This window comes from Pezoporus flaviventris, unplaced genomic scaffold, assembly GCF_033815535.1.
Source record: "Pezoporus flaviventris isolate CSIRO_AGI_PZ_B2104156 unplaced genomic scaffold, CSIRO_AGI_Pfla_v1 ptg000007l, whole genome shotgun sequence".
Lineage (NCBI taxonomy): Eukaryota > Metazoa > Chordata > Aves > Psittaciformes > Psittacidae > Pezoporus > Pezoporus flaviventris.
Genome location: NW_026892555.1, coordinates 7316242 through 7335371, shown reverse-complemented (window position 1 = coordinate 7335371; position 19130 = coordinate 7316242). Strand labels below are relative to the sequence as shown.

General features: G+C 44.2%; 1 protein-coding gene across 1 annotated transcript in view; it reads left to right on the top strand.

Annotated features, from left to right (window-relative positions):
- The first annotated feature begins 1131 nt into the window (after positions 1 to 1131).
- The window catches only part of CCN4 (cellular communication network factor 4), a 35930-nt gene continuing 17931 nt past the window's right edge, over positions 1132 to 19130 (top strand). Inside the window, exon 1 of the mRNA XM_061447694.1 lies at positions 1132 to 1439. Coding sequence (XP_061303678.1) covers positions 1392 to 1439 — 48 coding nt within the window. The 5' untranslated portion in view covers positions 1132 to 1391. The remainder of the gene's footprint in view (positions 1440 to 19130) is intronic.

Sequence of the window (19130 nt, the reverse complement as noted above, 5' to 3'; positions counted from 1 at the left end):
AGTCATGCCAGGTTCAGGGGCAAACCCCAACACAGTGCAGCTCCACTGGAGGGCTGGGGGGCTCCTGGAGGGTGGGGGGGCTCACCTCAACCTGACCCAGCATAGCTGAGCTACAGGAGGTAGGCAAGGCTGGGCAGAGGTTAAGGCATCATCATCTCAGTTCTAGTCTGACCATCAGTGCTCAGCCACCCATCGCTGCCCACGGGGGTTTGCCTACTTTTTTTAAACTCACCTTGACATCTCTTTTAGACAACGTCTTTCTTGGGTTTAGGACCTGTAAAGGATTTTTCTTCCCTTTGCAAGCACTTATTTTCCTTATATTATTCTATCTCAATTTAAGGATAAAAGAGCCATTAAATTATCTAAAATTCAGATTTAGAAGAGTGATGAAAATACTGTGTCTGTGCCTAGGTAAAAGGAGAAAACCACATCAAGACCACCCAGCTGAAATCAAAGTACTCATTAACAGGTATGCAGGTGATCAGAGGGTTTAGCTCTGTTCGGGGTGAGGTTTGCACTACCATGTACCAAGGTAATATTTGTTATGGCCACGGCTGGGTATAATTGTAACTCTATAAGTAACTATAACCATAGCTATAACTATATAAATAATTATAACTAACTATAGTTAGTTATATATATATACTTACATAACTATGTAAGTAACTCTAACTATAGCTGTAGCTATAACTACCTATAGCTGTAACTATAAACTGCAACTATAACTAGATTTAGTTACAATATATAAAGAAATATGTCTGAGCCCAGGAGCTGATGCACACTCTGGTACATTCCACCAGAATCAGGGAAGGGATGTGTAGCATGGCAGGGGACAGTGTGCCCTTCCTTCCCTTTCCCATATTCCATTGCTCTGTAAAGATGGGGATCTCAAGGGTGCCAACATACTGCATCCCACAAGGCACACTTGCAGGGCAATTGTCCTTCTGAACATCAAATGAAGCCACTCTTTTAAAAAGATTAAATACATCAATGATCTTGTACGTATTTGAGTGCAAGAGTCTGGGTGCTCCGAGCATTTCAGTGCTATGCTGAAATCGCAGCGTGCTGGAGCACGGCGCTGCAGCTTTCCCTTTAAGAGCCCTTTGGCTAACGGCGATAGACTGAAATGCAGGAGGTGGGACAACACCACACACAGAAATGAAGAAGTGGAGGCAGGAAAAGTTTCTCCAGAGGAAAAATGCAGGGCTTGTCCTTCACCCTGACGTCAGATCTGTCTTTAATAAAACCCCCAAAGAGCCAAGAGAAAAAGGCAGAGTGCCTAGGCTTGGGTTGCCGGTTTGGGATTGCTCTGCATTCCCCAAGGTGGTGTTTCTGTTCAAAACGGCTCTAAAGCTGGGTTCAATCAATGTATTTAATCCCGGCTTCCAGGGATGAGGTGGCTTTTGCCCTGGATTCTAGCAACAAGCAGCATTTTGCAGGTGAGTTTGGAAACTGCAGGAGAGACTCTTCCTCTGCAAACACACTTGGGTTCAATGCACGGTGGGCTGGGAGATCTGAGCGTGGTGCATGTGGGAAGGTGGGCACTGGAAAGGAGGTGGGAGATGTGGGAGCGAGGAGAGAAAGATGATCTATAGAGGAAAGGAAAGGAATAAAAGGAAAGGAAAAGGAAAGAAGAGGAAAAAGGGAAGGAGTAAGGAAATGAATAAGGGAAAAGGAAAGGAATAAGGAAAAGGAAAAAGAATAAGGGAAAGGAATAAGGAAAAGAGAAAGGAATAAGGGGAAGGAAGGTGTGAAGAAGTGTCTCTGAGTTGAGGGATCTGCACAGAAACCTGTAGTGTGGGGCATTTTGTTAGTGTAGGGGTTTATTTTTCCATTTCTACTCTTTCGTCGCTCCTGTTTGTGCTGGGAAGCCAAGCAAGGGGGAGAAGCTCTCCTGTTCCTGCCCGCAGTAACGGGGTGAGGCTGTCAGGGGAGCGGGTGGTAGGGGCCAGGGCAGGTCCCGACGGGCGGCGGTGCCCGAAGGGGTCGGGGCCGCAGTGGTCCCGGGCAGCTCCCGCCGCGGGGCCGGGGCCGCAGCAGGGACCGGGGCTGGGAGTGGAGCCGGAGCCGCAGGTGTGCCGCTGCCGGCACAGGAGGAGGTTGTTTCCCTCTCTCCCGATCTCTGGTCCACGCAGCAGCAGCCGCTTCCCTTCGCCCCGTCTTTGGAAAGACCTGTATGGGGAAGCCGCTCGTTTCAGGAAGGTGTTCGCGTTTTGTTTGCCTTGCCCCGGTGTGTGCCTACCTTCCGTGTAAAATCTCTGGGGGACAGAAACTGGGAGCTGTGGTGCCCAGGACGGTGACTGTCACGACAGAGGGTGCGGGAGATCCTGTCGCGACAGAGCGGCCACGTCAGGACCTTCAGTGTCCCTGATCCTCGTCCTCATCCCCATTCCTGGACACAACTCCAGGCTCAGGGAGCCCTGAGGACCCGGAAAGTGAGGTGGATCCTAAGGGACCCATTTGAGCCACCCTGCTGGAGGCTGGGACAGTCCCTGAGCCAGAGACATGTGAAGCTGTGTCTGAGCATTACTTCTGCTGGAAGGGGGGTAACATCACCCACTTTGCATAGGGGGCACTCTGTTTTGTAGGGCTGCTGGTATCAGGGGTTGGCTTCTGTGTTGCGAGATAAAGCGAGAAAGTGTTACGGGTGATGTGGTGCACCAGACACACCTGTGTGACAGCAGATGGCGAAGTGATAAGTCCTGTGTGAGTGCTGAGATGGATTGATAACGGTGCCTCTTCTAGCAAACAAAATGCAACACAAATAACAAACCTGGCAACAAACAAACAAAGTACCCCTCTTGTGCCCTCTGAGGTAAGCTGCTTCTCTGCTCAGTTTTTGTTGAGCAAGTAAAAGGTCACACAGAGGGAGAATAGTGTTACTAAGGCAGATGAGCACAAGCCTTGTTAATTTTACAGTGGTTGTCCTGGGTTCAACTGATATCAAAGATGTTTGTAAAACATGATGCTGTGGCATAGAGGTATGTGTGAGTGCACACAGACACATGCCTGTTGTGGGGGCAAGTAAGCACAAGCCAAATATTGCTGGGAGCATGTTTGGTCCAAAGAGTATCTAAAAAAAGAGTTCAAAACTATGTCAAAAAATAGCCTAAAAAGAGCCCTGGGTCTCTACTGTTTCAATTCAAGCTCTCAGGTGAATGGAGCAGGTGAAGTTGTGCCTGTCCAGAGCACCTCGGGGGCACTGTTGCCTCCTGAACATATACACACAGTGAGTTGGACCTTAGAAGGCTGTGCTTAGAAACCATTGAGTAGGGGTGATTTCTCCCCAGTAATAAAGTGGCTTTCTGTGGGTCTTTTCGACCCCAGAACTGGACTGCGATGAGGGGTTGTTTAGCAGAGGAAGGACACATTTCTATCTGGCATACATAAAGGAGTGGGGAAAAAGGGATGAAGAGAGTGTACAGCATGGATTGATGAGAGGGACTGGGGAGAGCAACTGGGAGGTGGTATTAGTCTTTGTAATACTTACAGGACTTTTGGGAGAAGAGCAGGCTTAATTTGATCTCCTTAAGAGGATGATGTCTGAAGAGCAAGGGATGTTGCAATTGATGTGGGATATTGTGAATATCTCTCTGGCATGTCCACCCTGTTCATTAGAGAGAGATCTCAGCTAGGTCACACGGGTCATAACACACGAGTGCTGGTAAAGCTCTGACACTCATTGTCTGCTGTGTTGCATCTTTGGTGGCATCATCACAACTGTAATAAAGATCTTTCCAGCACTTCAGAGACCTCCATGTAGTGGTAGCATCACGCTACCTGTGATCAGGTACAGGCACAGTGCACAGTGTGTGCTTTTTGCCTGTGCATCACTGTGCACAGGCAAAAAGCTCTGTGGTCTCCTTGGAGATTTGTCACTCTTCACTTGTATAAAGGAATATGGACAGAAAAAGATGCTCCACTGGGAAAGAGGAGGGTTGACTTTCTGGAATATAACGGGAATATATATGCTTGTTCTAGGAAGACAGAGGAGTTAAAATGGGAAGGTCAGGCAGGTCTCAAAGGGCATTTCAGAAGGTAACTCTCAGGTTCTACCAGATTGTCCCATGTCTCCCAGTACTGAGTTCTTAAACAATTCTATCAACGATGCTTTATTAGGGCCTAACTGCACAGGCGATGGGCTTGGGAAGAGAAAAACGGCTGAGCATAGCTGAGATTTCAGGCACAAGTTTTCAAGCATCTCTTAAAATATGGGTTTGTTTTTTTTTTCATAGATGTAAGGGCAAAGACCATGGGAGCCCAAGTCCCATCAACTTGGCTGAGATTCCTCAGTGCCTGAGTCATTTCTGCAGCAAGACTGGATGTGTTGGCCCCTTTCAGTGCTGCACAGTGAGGAATCAGATCCAGGATCTTCAGCCCTGATGGCTCAGCAGATAGGAAACCCCTTGTTCAGATGGGTTGAAATGTCCCAAACCAGGGTGATGATTACAAAAGCTATTCTGCGCTTTGTAGAGAATGAGAAAAGGAGATTAATAGGAAGAACAACATTGGAGGTTTCTAAAACATTTGAAATGAAGGGATGGGTAGTGTGTGGATTAGAAATCTAAAATAAGGAAAGGGGGTAAATGCAAACCTGCAGACTTTAGTGGTGATGAAGAGTAGTAGGTTGAATAGCAAAGAATGGTGTTGCTCTCCCTCACATTAACTAGCAGGTATTGACACTTTCATTTGATATGATGGCATCATGGCATGCAAACACCAGGCTTTTGGCTTTAGTGGGTGAAAGGGAGGAGAAAGATGTTCAAATATGACTTTATATAGGCACCCCTCCTCTGTGAGCATTGATTCCACTGATAATGACCCAAGTTCAGGGCTGCCTCAGGCTGTGTGGAAAGTGGTTTAAGAACCATAATGTGTGGTTTTTCCTTCTCCTTTTTATAAGATCTATCGGCACATATGTGAGGCCAAGAATTTCATTTGTAAAATATTCAGATTTGGTGGCAGGAAAAAATGATTACATTTCTTTGGGCTCTTCCAGGCAAAACCACATTCTGACCAAATGTGAACCAAAAAACCCCAACAAGAAAAAGCTACAGATTGATTTATTAATTTATCTATTTGCTTTGCTGGCAGCTCATATGTAGTCTAATGCTAAAGGTTCCAGACACCTTTATTCTTGCCTGCAAAAATCCTTTTGCTCTCCAGGGGAGCTGAGCTGAGGTTTATCTACAGAGTGCTTCTTAAAGAAGGCTGCAGGCTCACAACATGGATACATAGGTAATGTTAGGCAGCATAGGTTCGAAGTTGATGTGTCTTGTCCCTCTATCTGCCCCACCTTGACAGCATCTGGTTATCTGGCTTGATACACTTCTCTTTAGAAGGCTCCTATCCTACATTGCCATTGTAGGATGTCAATTAAAATTGCTCTGGTTATAGCACCTGAAGATTCAGCTATGCAAATAAGTATCTTGTGGGTGCATCATACACAGGGCTTTCCCAAAGCTGATCGTTTTTCAGCCCCCCCCCTCCCCCCCCCCAATCCACTTGCAGAATGAAATCATTGAAAAGGCAATATCCTGAAGGCAGTGCTAAACATGCTTCACATGAATTAGAGCTTGACCCAAGTCTGTTCCTGATGACGATGCCTCCCGAACGCACAAACACACACAGAGTTTTTGCCAAGAGTAGCTTCTTCATACCTTCTCTGTCAACGTTTGAATTTGCCATCAGCTGCCAGTGTGCAACAGCTTCTTTGCCAGCATTAACTAAGCAGAGCTGGGGACAGGAGCTGGCTTCCTCATCCCCTCGCAGTTGAGGCACTGCCTGTTTGCATCCCCTGTGCAGGTCCTGTACCCATTTCGTACTGCAACAGAGCTGCTGCAGTGTGAGTACTTTGTTAGTGAGGCTTCTCAAGGAAAGACATTACTTCAGAATGGTAGCTCTGGGTTTTAGCAAAAGGATGAGATTTACATGGTGCTACGGGGTGTCTGTCCTTAGAAAGAATTGTCTATGTACTGATAGGACAAGGGGTAATGGGTTTAAAATAAAACGGGGGAAGTTCAGGTTAACTCTATGGAAGAAGTTCTTTACTGTGAGGGTGGTGAGGCACTAGAACAGGCTGCCCAAAGAATTGGTGAATGCTCCATCCCTGGCAGTGTTCAAGGCCAGGTTGGCTAGAGCCTTGGGCAACATGGTCTAGAGTGGGGCGTCCTGCCCATGGGCTGGGGTTGGAACTGGATGATCTCAAGGTCCTTTCCAACCTAAACCATTCTATGATTCTATCTTCTCCTGCCTTCCCCAGGTGCCATGAAAAGGCACAGGTCAGAAAGTTCAGAAGTCTTCCACAACCACGTGGGACATTTGGCTTCTTTCTTCAGAAGCTCTGGGTTCTCATGCTGAGCTATTAGGAGCTGCTTTAGCATCTTGGCAGTGCTCAGCTTACTGAGAACTGCTCTTTTTGGATGGCCTCAGTGTCCCAGAGGGGTCTTGAGCATTCCTGTCTGGACAGCCCTGGCTCTCACACACAAGTGAAAGTGAAGCTGTAGTATCAGGTATGTGGACATTGGCAACATGGCCTGGCAAAAGCTGAACGCCCACAGCTTCAGCTGAAGATACATGTGAGTATCAAACCTGACAGTGTCTCATGCTGTGGACCAGAAAGCAGGGTAAGGTTCCCTCAGCCTTTCAGATTTGTTACCAGGAGGTGCAGGTCAGCACCCTGTATTAATATTCCCCCTGATTTCCCCTTTGCTTTCATATAATATATATCAACCATCCTCATTCATAGGGTCCTTATGTTAAAAGCAGAATTTTCTGTTTCTGTTCTAGAAACTTTTACTTAGAGCTGTCAGATGGGCCTAAATGAATTCTACCCATTTATTTTCTTTCTGTGTTCTGATGCCCACCAAGAATCCAGACTCAGTTTCTTGGGCTGGCCTTACAGCACCCAATTTCCCCATCGTTCCCCCTTCCAAGTTTTGTCCCACCTAGGGTTTGTTGCATCCTGAGGTGAGTTACCTTCAGCCCTCCATTGCTGCAGGCTGGCAGCTCTGTGTGGATGTTCTCCAGTGCTGCTCTGGGTTTTCCAGCTGTGGGTGAGGATTCCCTGCACCCTGATGGTCTCCCAGCCCACTGGTCCCTCTGTTATTTATTGTTTTCTCACTGAAACCTGATATGTTTCCCTCTTGGCTGCTGCTTATTCTGGCATCCTGGATGAAGCTTCTGGAGTCCTCTTAATGCCTTATGCCTTCTAATAGACTGCTTCTGGGCTTTGACTTGCACCCTTGCATCTGGGCTAGGTGTGGGAAAGTAGAAGGGAGAAAAGGCATTTTTACCTCTGTGGGTGCCAACAGATGGATCTGCTGCTGTACAAGCAATTTAGCCTTTAGGCTAAAACAGCTGTGCGAGAAGATAACACTTAAGCTAAGCTTTACAGCACAACCTGAATAATGATTTTCTAATATTTGGATTGGTAATGCATTCCAGGACTGTGTGGTCATCTCTGTGTTCCTCTTCTCTTTCTCAACAGCTCCCACGTTGTTCTTCTGTTTTATTAGTCTGGGTCTGTCATTCTGCTTAACCTATAAAGCAAATGAGAGATGAGCAATCTGGAAAGCCAAGTTTCATGAACTCCAGGATGGCAAGCAATGAGCCCAAAGGGAAACCTGAGAGGTATTTGCAGAAATAATTGTGGGCTCATGCCTCATCCATGAAGGGTTGTGAGTCATCTGGATCCCGATGCTGCTGTGTGTACATGTGTACAGTTAGGGTGTTGCTGCTATGGAGCAATTCCAGCCCTGAGAAAGGATCTTCTCCTGACAGCTTGCTTTAAAGATTGGGAATGAGTTATAAGAAAAAGCACCTTGTTCTTGGTGATGGGGCAGCATAGCAAGATCACTTGGTCCAGCATTTCACTGGCACTCAGATGAACAGAACTCACAACACCCGTAATGCTTTGGCTGCTTTTATACCTTTTTCTAGAGATGAAACTAACTCCTTCTTCTCAGCCTAAGGCAAACCTGTCCTTTCCCTTCCTACTGAAGTAATCTCCAGTGAAAGGCTTCCAGGTGGATATGAAGCACTGATTTTATTATTGCATCTCCAGCACACAGCTGTCTAGCTTGACTGAGTTAGTAGCTACATTAGATTTAGAAACATGGAAATATTATATGTAGCATCTGTATACAATGGAAAGAGCACAGTAAAGTCAGCAGTAGTCAAGTAACTTTGTCATTCTGTACAATACCTAAACCAGAACTTGCTCTATGCCAACAGGAACAGTACAAACCACAAAGAATTCACAACTTTGACCAGAATTGCTCTGCATACGCTGTTTGGTTGGTTGGGTGTTATTCTATTTTATGTTTATTTTTGTGTTAGAGGCTAACAAATTTTTAGCAGTTGCACTTTGCCCTTTCTTGAATTTCTGAACACAACTCAAACTTCAGTTTCTGAGGGGTTTGCAGTTTTCCATCCTGCTTTCTTTTTTGGTGTTTTGCTACTGAAGCTTCTTAATGACAGGAGACAGCAAGATGAGTGGGAGGTTGTTTCTTTCTCTTGCTGAAGTTTCCACATATCCATATACTTATGCTTGGCCGGTGAAAGGAATATTATAGAGAAAAGGAGGAAGCATGGCTTTGCTGAAACCCAGTTTGGTGCCTTTTGGGGAGGACACCTGAAGCAGTGGATCTGATGAACTGATTTCACCCCATGAAGCAGCCACCCTTGTTGCACTGGGCACTCAACCAATATAGCAGGGCTCTGCAGAGGGTCTTCCCAAGGAAGTGCCATTACTATCTTAAAATCTCTCTTGATTGTGCTCTAAAGGCTTCTGTCATTGCCCCTGACATGCCTGATAAATGGCATCCTTGGCATTGTATTTGCGGTGCAAGAAGTCACTCTGCATCTGTATGTTTTGGATTTGTGAATCCTCCTTTCTGGTTTTTGAAGTCCACTAATATAACCCTGGATGACCAAGCAGGCTATAGCTCACGCTTATCACCAGCTTATATCTGCTGTGGCTAAAGGAACTTGCTGTATCTGGGATAATAAGAAGGCAGAGACATTGAAATCCATATGGGGAGAATTAAGTGCTCCTCTGAGCGGCTGGCACATGTACTTGGCTGCCTGCAGGCTACCAGTTCCCTGGGTTTGGAGTAACAGCTGGGTCATTTTAGCTGTTTAGCAAGGAAGGACCAAACCACGGAAGCTGCAGCCAGCACTGTGAATCTACAAATGGATTACACTATAAAATCCATGGTTACATTTTTATAAGAGAAAATAAAAGGTGGAAAAATAATTAGGAAAATATCCGTGTTCCATTAACTCGTTTGGCCATTCAGCAGGTGATTTATTTATAAGCACTGCTGGCAGTGTTTCCTGCTGGATCTTGGTCTTGGAGGACTAGGTCATACCCACAGCATCTGTGTGTGTGGGCTGATATACATTGATGTGAGAGAATGAGGGTGAATTCAGTTGGCTTCTTTCTGTTTTTCTTTTACATTTAACCCTCTGCATTGTTGTTACTGTAGTTAAATACATAATGACATCCCAACTATTTAGCACTGCAATTCATTTATGGAGATCATTCACTATTAATTTTCACTCTTTTACCAGACTGCCAAGTGTACACAGAATCATAGAGTCGTAGAACGGTTTGGGTTGGAAAGGACTTTAAGATCACCCAGTTCCAACCCCTTGTCATGGGCATTTTTAATATTACATTTAATTGTACATTTCTATGAAGCATGGCCCTCCACAAGCTTGGCAAGGGGGTTAAAGAAGCTTCAAGCTGATATCTAGGAGGTAGTAGATTTCTGGAGGTCATTTGACTTATTTTTCCAGATTTTGCACCAAAACCTGTACCAGGCTTCCTCAGTGCACTGGGGTTCCCCAAAGAGGTGGTGTGGTCATGCCCATGCAGGCTGGTGAATTCCTTGCCCACCAAAGCTGCCCAGGTGGGGGTGAGCTACTGAGTCTGTGGTGGAACAATGCATTACGTGCCTGGTTTCAGGCTCAGATATGACACTTCTGCTTTTTTTAGATGATATCCTTAATTCTGTGTGATGTACATATGCAGATATTTATTACAGATACACATATGCATGCACATACACACGTACATATACATATGCATGCTCCCCCCCAGCTTTTTATAGTTTCTGCCAGGTTTTCTATACATATCATATAGGCTGTCTGTTTGCACTTGAGGAGATGTTTGTGCCATAGTTTTGACTGTTCCCCCTTTCCCAGCTATATTAAAATACTTTCCCAAACACCATCTGGGAGGCTGGACTATTTGATTAGAGGAGTAAATGGATATTATGGGAATACAGTCGAGAACCCGTCACAAACACTCCGTCCTCGATGACTGTACTGTTTTATAGAAGGGTAATTAAAGAATCGCATTTATCTCATTCCCATATGACTGTACGACCATGAAGGTGTTGATCCTCATCTTATTGTTCACCCTGTAACATACAGGGTAATCTCCCTGATAAAAAGTGCCTCTACAGCAAGAACAGCGCGGATACAAATATTTTGGCTTAAAACCTCCCTCCCCATACACTCCCAAAATGTGCTTTTTCTGGCACAAATCGTGTCAGGGGGATGCTCGGCAGAAGCAGGGCTGCTGGGGAGCATCACCACAGCCTTGTCATTTGTGCATCAACACTGCCCTCGCGTGTTGGGCGCTTGGGAGTCCAAACCTGCGCTTGGTTTGCTCCCGCTTGGTTTGCTGTGGGCTGCAGGCAGCCACCAACAGCTATTAGGAGACAAGCAAAATTGTCATTCGTCTTAGGAATTCATCTTTATCCTTCTGGAGGTAAAACACATAGCTGGTGTTCTCCTCCATGTATGAGAGCAGCAGCATTAACTGCTTAAGGGCTGAAATGTTGCCTCTTTCCATCTTGGGGCTGTTTAGGATGGGAAGTGGTGGTGTTCGTATGGTGGGGTTTTTGGGAGGCATGATGGATATGAAGTCTAAGCAACTTTCTCCTTGTGCCCTGCCAAGTGCTTCAGTGCCAGGGTGTGGGACTCAACACGACAATGGGTTGTGGTGGAGCTGCAGTAATGCCTGACCTGTATTTTGAAGTCCATGATCAAAACGCAGGAAGGAGTTTTGGTGGGGAATTTGTTTGTTTGTTTTATTTGATGCCATTCATGGTATATGGCTCAGAAATGGGCATCTTGTCACTTGGGTGGTTTAGACCTGGGCCCCAGCAGGTATCAGAGCTGCATGCAAGCAAGAATGAAGCATGGGTGAAGGCCCCATTTCATCACTTTGCACGGATGCATGAAGTTATAAACTGCTGATCACCACTGATTTGATGTGTTTGAAGGAGTCGGAGAGGTGAAGCACTCTTGTCCTTTTGCAGGCATCAGGTGCATGAGATGGTTGAAAGTCAAAACATGAAGCAACCGACTTTGCTTAACAGACAGCATCTGAGAGTCAGTGGAATTTTGCATCCAGTAAGAACTAAACAACTTAGTTTATTAGCTGTGTGTAGGAGGAGGGATCATGGTATGGTTACAGTGTAGGAACAAGAAATCTAAGTGCTATTTTTGGCTCTGCCACAGACATCCTGTCTGCCTTTGGGACAGTCACTTCATCTCTTGGGCCCCAAACTGAAACAGGGTTATTCAGTAATTTCATCCTTATGAAAAGTGCTGCTTTCCACCATGAGCAAACCCTCCTAGGAACAGAACACGACATGCTCTGCTTGTGAAATGCCACGTGCACATTCCCACCCAGAATGCTGATACCTCCAAGTATATCAGCCTTCACATTTACTCCTTGCACCAGTTATTTTAGGTTCATTCTCTGCCATGTTTTTTTACCAAAGCCCTGAATTTCAGTTCTGTTTCCACTGACTTCAGGGGCAGGAGGATTAATTCTCCAGCACAATACATAATTTTCCTATACTAATATCTTCACTCCTTTTCTTCTTTTATTCATGAATTTGGAGGTGGTCTCGTTTTCTTGCTTGTAGTTTCCACTGTATTTAATTAAAAAGCAGTGGTTTTATCCCCAATGTCTTGTAAAGTCAAGAGCAAATCTACAGGCCTCTCTATTTTCCTTCCTTCCCCATCTGCAATGTGTTTGGGTGGAGGGAACATACAGATGCTTTCTGGGGGCTTTCTGAGCTTCAAGCAGGTCTGGAATAATGTTTGTAGTACAAAGCCCATCTTGGCTTAAGAGGTGGCTCCAACCTCTTCTGAGTCCACTCCTTCTCGTCGCCTGAGTTTGCTCTTCATGCTATTTCTGTGCCAACTTCTCAGGAACAGCCTGTTCCCTCTGTTGAGGGACTCGCCACCACCCCCTCCTCCTTCCCCATAGCACAAGATGCTGTGTGCAGCCATCACTCTACTGACTGCTCTTGCTAAAAAAGCAAATGTTCCTTACATAAGTTGTTTTGGATAAGCCCACCTCTCAAGCTTCACATGGGAGGCTTAAATGGGTGATCATCTCCCCAGGCTCCCCTTGGAGCTCCCGATGCAATGCTGACAGCCTTGATGCTCTGCTCAGCTACTGCTATGGGCAGCCAAAAGGTGGGTGAGAGAACATCATGTTGTTATCACATTAACATCAAGGACACATTGGTTCCTGGGGGTACAGCGTGGGGCTGACCACACAGTTAAATCTAGACTAGGGACCTAGGTGTCCGCTCACTCACAGCCTCAGGCCATTTGCTCTTGATACCGGGCTCCAGAGCAAACGCCTGTTGTAAAACTCTGTTGTACTGCAATGGCCATGTGAATTTACATGAGTTAACCGCCTTTATCCAGGTCTTGTAAGCCAAATATTCTGGGCCAAGCCCTGCTGATTTTCAGAACAGGGAAGTATTATGTTCCTAGCCATGAGTGAGCAGCCAAGAGAAGGATCCTTCCTGTAGCAGGTCTATAAATGTGGTGCTCCATGGAAACCCAGATGTAGAGGAATTGTCCATGACAACGTTAGGAAACTTGACAACTGTGAGAAAACATTGAGGGGAATATTTTGAATCTAGATTCAAGATTTTATTTAAAGAATACTATCAAGGAGTCTAACTTTAGAAAGAAACTTCAACTCGGAGCTGCAGAGATAATCTCAATGTGAATGGGAACTTCCTCATGAACCACAGTTCCATGCTGAGCAAGCACTGTTTTGGAACAAATTCATTCTTTAATTCCCTTCTCACTAACATCAAATAAATCTATATGAGGTAGTTGAATAGCAGTCATTCTGAATGACCTTAATGTTGTGAACGTACCTGCTGTCTCTTAGCAGTTACCCTGGCTTTTCATCCTCTGCCTGTGGAAAGCCCCAGTGCTTTTCTGTGTCTTTTAATCTCTCAATATTTTGTGGTCATCTTACTTCCTTTTAATACTAATAAAGTTTAAGTGATGTACAGTCCATACAGGTTACACTTACCTTTTACCAAACTGCTACCCCTATGGATTATCTGATGCTATTAAGATCTACTGCATAAAATGACAGATCAGCGTTTCCCTTGAATTGGGTAAAACCTGAAAAAAAAAACAAATTATGGATCTAAATCATGCTGAAAGATGAAAATAAGACACATGTATCAGTGTGAATGTAAAACCCAGGCACCCTTCTCTGAGAATCCACTAAAAAGCAGCAGTATCTGTTCCCTTCTGGTTTGGGGAGTTAGTGGCTGTGGGCTCTGTAAATATATGGTGTGAGACTCTTCTCCCCAAAGGTCAGCCATAAACTCCCCTCAGCTACAGTGCAGTCTGCAGCAGGCTTAATATTGTTACTTGTTGTCATACAAAATGAATGTATTCGGAGAAAAAGTTGTTCCTTCTCATTTTGCATCGGTCCCTTTGTAAAAGGTTTTCTGGCTTGTGTTTCTGTGTTCTGACATTGTCCCAGGCTTACACGGTACATAAACAGTTTCTATAACAGAAATAGGGGTAAGCCCTTGTGTATTAAAAGTTAACATGCTGAATTCAACTGTTTTCTTGGAAAGCTAATGGGATCTCTGTGTAGGGTCAGGAACCTGAGACCAGATTCACACCAGTGTTCTTGTATCTGTTTTTCTCTACACTGTGTCTGAATCCAAATTCAAACCCATGAGACGTGGATGCTCCTCTGAGGCTGTGAGCTTGGCTGGAGAAATGGAGAAATAGGAAATCAGAATTATAACTCCATATGGTTATTTAGCCAAGGAGAACCGGGGACAGAGGAGAAAAGTGTCCTGCACACCGGGTGAAATGTAGATGTGTATGTTGAGGGATGGACAGCCATGGGAGCCCTGGACCACAGTGATCAGGCTGCTTCTGTCTCAGATCGACCTTAGGACCTGGCAGTCATCCTCAAGCCAGTAGATTCCCACTGTGTGAGTTCTTTGAACCTGGAATAGGCTTTATTTCTTTGTGGTGGCTTAGCAAGTGGATGACAGCACTGATAGGTGCCACCGGGCTGCCAGCACAATGGAGCCTGCTCTCTTCCCTCTCTGTACTTTGTTGCTACAGAAGTTGCACAGTCGAGGTCTTTCTCTTTTGAGAAAAAACTATTAATCTCAACTGTTCATCTCCTCAGTACATTTGAGGGAGAAAAGGACAAGTTTGAAGATGCACATCTGACTCCAGATTCTACTTCCCTATTGATACAGCTGTGTGTTTCCTACTGGATGCCTCAGTAAACAAACAGTTTAACCCTTCATATCTTGCAGTTGTGTTGCTTCAATGTCACTGGTTTCTCTCCTTCAAGAAAATGTCACTTGTTGTCTTTGTCCAGAGCAGCCTTTTTTTTCCCTTCCCTTCTGTTTTTTTCTTGCACATCCCCACACATTTCACATCCTGTTGTGGTTTAACACTATTAGAAAAGAACAGGATTTCCTCTTGCTTTTGGTGAAAACACTTCTTTCCTTTGCAAGCCCTGCTTTCTGGTGTGCGTTCATGGAGGAGAAAGTCATTATACCACCCAAGTTTAATTCATAGTGATTAAAATACAATCAATAAATTCCCTGGCAAGGGCATCAGCAGAAGGCCCATGTACCATAATTCTGTAAACAGAATTTCTATGTGTGAGAAAAGAAAGTGTCTACCAGATTCAGTGTGGGGTAAATTACACGCCAAGGGTATTTCATCCCCTCAGACCAGAACAAAATCTCTATTAAAAAAAAATCATAGAATAGTTAGGGTTGGAAAGGACCTTAAGATCATCCAGTTCCAAGCCCTCTACCATGGGCAGGGACACCTCACATTAAACCATGTCACCCAAGGCTCTGTCCAGCCTGGCCTTGAACACTGCCAGGGATGGAGCATTCACAACTTCCCTGGGAAACCCATTCCAGTGCCTCACCACCTTTACAGTAAAGAACTTCCTCCTTATTTCCAATTTAAACTTGGCACTGATCTACTGAGTGTCTTGCAAATGTGGTAGCTGCTTATAACCAAAGCTGCAATCTTTTACAACACTGGACTGGTGTTTTGCTCAGGGACATTTTTGGAGCCATTGTGCACATGCATTTGATTGCCAGTGGTTTGTATTTGTTGACTAGTTCTAAATTAACTTTATTGTGCAAATCATCTGACTTACATTAGCACCAATATTCTTTTAAGCATTTGTATTTTAGTCATGCTGTTCTGGCTGCCATTTCTCCTTTGCAGTGACTGTGAGAAGTGAACAAGATGCATCCATGCTCAAAAACCATATGTCTGTGTGGTCCACATTAGGAAGGAACTGCCATTAAAAGCAAGCTGCTTACATTGGCTCCTTTTAATATTCTTATTTGTAACTATGTCTTACTGCATTGGAACCTCCATGTCCCGGTCAAAACTGATTTCTCCCACTCTCCTTCTTTATCCAGCTTTATTCCTAGATAAACAAAAGTGGATAGGTCTCATGAGAAGGCTTTTTCCTTGTTTGTTTTTTCTGGGGGAAAGCTGATCAGAAACCATCTTGGTTGTGTAAGACCCAAGTAGCTTCTACATCCATTGAGAAGAAAAGGTTTTCATCTGCTTTTAATGGCATGAATTGACCCTCAAATGGTTGTATACCCTAAAACTTTGCCCTCCTGACGGACCTGAAAGCAACATTTTGTTTCCTTTGTTAAGAAAGAAGAGGTTGGTTGGTTTGATTGGTTGGGAATATAGCTCAGGTGATGTTAATGACAGAATTCCAAAAATCAATAATAACAAAGTAAAAACACTTCATGGTTTTCCATGTTTTATTAGATGCTTTCTTTGGAATTGATGTATTTTTTTTTTCATTTGACTAAAAGCAGTGATGGTGTTGATTTCTAACATGATCCTGAGATAAGTTATAGAATCATAGAATCATAGAATAGTTAGGGCTGGAAAGGACCTTAAGATCATCAAGTTCCAACCCCCTGCCATGGGCAGGGACACCTCACACTAAATCATGCCACCCAAGCCTCTGTCCAACCTGGCCTTGAGCACCTCCAGGGATGGAGCATTCACAACTTCCTTGGGCAGCCCATTGCAGTGCCTCACCACCCTTAGGGTAAAGAATTTCTTCCTTATATTCAATCTAAACTTCCCCTGTTTAAGTTTTAACCTGTATCTTATGAAGAACTCATTTACCTCAGATAGGTACCAACTTTAAGGGATTAGCTTCATACTAGATGGCATTCAGTTCATGTACTTCTGATGTCCTGTGCATATGCCTTAGGCTCAGGTACTGTATGGCATTGTACACCTTACTGAGACTAAGCTGAGGAGCCATGTGAGAATATCACTCGATCTCAGTTTCCCAGTTGTCAAAGACAGAGGATTCATCATTCTACCATCCTCTATCCTTTTATTAGGCTATGAACTGTTTGGCCAGGCTTTTCTCTTGTAACAGTTCATAAAAAATCTCAACACAAGAATGTCTTGGACCTGGTACATCTGATGATGAGTACATTGAGTGTACTCAATTTATGGTCTCCACCTTTCTGCTTACAAAACCTGTGTCCTCCAATCTACTTCAGGGTCTTGGCCATCATCTAGAAAAGCTAACAGGTTCCAGATTTGTTCACTGATTTCTTTAACCCTCATAGCTTTAGCCCTTATGATCTCCAATATCATTTGTGTGAAGGGTCTTTGGCAAGTAATGTCTCTGCTCCACATGTTGAGCTAGTAAATGCCTTCAGTTAGGCTGGGCTTGTTCCACGGATTTGGAGCAGACAAGCTTGGCTAAGCCTGGGATAAGGAGGCCTCTAGCTAATCACCACACTCCTGCTAAATGATCTCACTGTAAATTTGGCAAGGTTTTTTGTGCTGATCTTGCTTCAGTTTCTAACATGAGCTTATACAGTGATTCATTTCTCTAGCTTACGGGTCACCATGTTTCTGGCTTGATGACTACCTGGTGTGCATGGGTGCAGATTCCCTTCCAGCCATATGCTGTACATTTGAAGAAATCCAGAGGTTGCAGCAGCATTTCTATTGAATTTACTGGGTTTATTTAAAAGTCTTTAGTCTTTTTGTGTGTGTGGTCTTGTTCTGTGGATTTTTGCATGTGTGTCAGAAGAAAGAAGCTCAGAAATGTGTGCTTAGCATTCTGCTGCTTGTCCTCTTATACATCAGATATCACTGTTGCAAAGGACTTCACATTTCCTTTTTGAGATTCCTTTTGGCACATTCTAAAACACAGTGACAAAATATATAATTAAATCTGTTGGGGGGATTTTAAGAGGCAGTTGTTTGACATTGGTACCCTGTGATATAGCTAAAAATTTGATACCAGCTTGAGGAAGAGAACAAATCAGGAAGACAATGTGTCCCCAAAGAATGCAACACTTCAATTCCTTAAGGAAGTGATTCAAAACAGCATCTGCTCTATGCTGTGCATCATTTTATACATTCCTTCAGATCCCTGAACCTGAAGTAGATTATGTGGATAAATGTCTATTTGTGTGTGTCAGTTTATAGCACTCATACAAATGTAATAGGAATAATGTCTGGGATTTTGAAAGAGGCAGAAGGAATTTACACAATAGCAAAAACAGAAAACCATTGGAAGTAGAAGTGTTGTTCCTGCCCCACTGCAGATGTGATGAGATGCCCATAAAGTTTGATGTAGAAGGTTCCCTTTCCTTCTTTGTGACAGTATGCGCACTCTGGTTTCCATGTTCATGGTTCACCCCTCACCCTGTCTTAACCACTTCATTTAAGTTTAACTTGCAGGGAGTTTTGTGGTTTGTCTTCTTGACTATGTGACTGTCTTTTGCCTCTGTACCCTCAGTGTGATAACAACATTCATTCACTTCCCACATATCTTATCACCCCTGCGGTCCTGTTTTCAAGATTTCCAGATGCCTGGCGCTTGTTCAGAACATCAGTTCAGCCTTTTGCTGTCTGGATGCATCCCATACTCTTCAACCTGTGTTTCCCTTCCTTAATTAAAGTACTATTGTTCCTAGCTGAGTAAGTTTTTAACACCATAAATACTTCTTTTACCCCCATAAGTTTTCTCCTAGCAGACTTTGTGCACAGTTGCTGATGAAGAGGGTGCAGCTTTTGCCATCTCTTTGGTCTTCCCCATATTTGTCCAAATTAGTGTAATCAAACCCATTTACCCAATCCCCAGAGTTTTAGAAAATGGTCTGATTTCTATATACACAGGTAAAGGCTCCTTTTTACTGCTGTAGCCTTATAAAAGAAAACTAAACTCTCTGTATTTGCCATAATGTTATTGATAGCTCCATGTCATCCGTGCCAGTCAGAGGAACTCGTGTTCCACTGTCTGGGTCATTGTGTTCTCTTTCTACCTTCATGTACTGAGCACCAGTGATTTAATAGACTCCTGAGAAGATGTTTCTGGTTATGGGAAATTCAATGCAATAAGAAGTGTTGGTCCATGATCTTTGGAAGCTAATTTGTTTGTTCTCATAAGATCTCATGGTGGTGCTATCAGCTGAACTTTTCACAGTAGAAATGTGAAAGTATCACAAGGCCTCCAAGTACAGCAGTATTATATGTGTTAAGCAAGGGTCAGTGGGGTTTCTGGAGGCTGTGAGGGAGGTTCATCTGCATCTCTCGTTCACTGAATCTCTTGTTCCCATTCTGTCTGGTTTGAATGGGACTTGATCTTGGTCAAAGGAGATTTTATCCAGTGGTGAATCTGGCAGGTTCTTCCTCTTCCCACCTTCCTGGTAATACTTTTTCTACTTCTGGATAAAAAGATCTCCTCTAATGTTCTCTCATCATTTGTG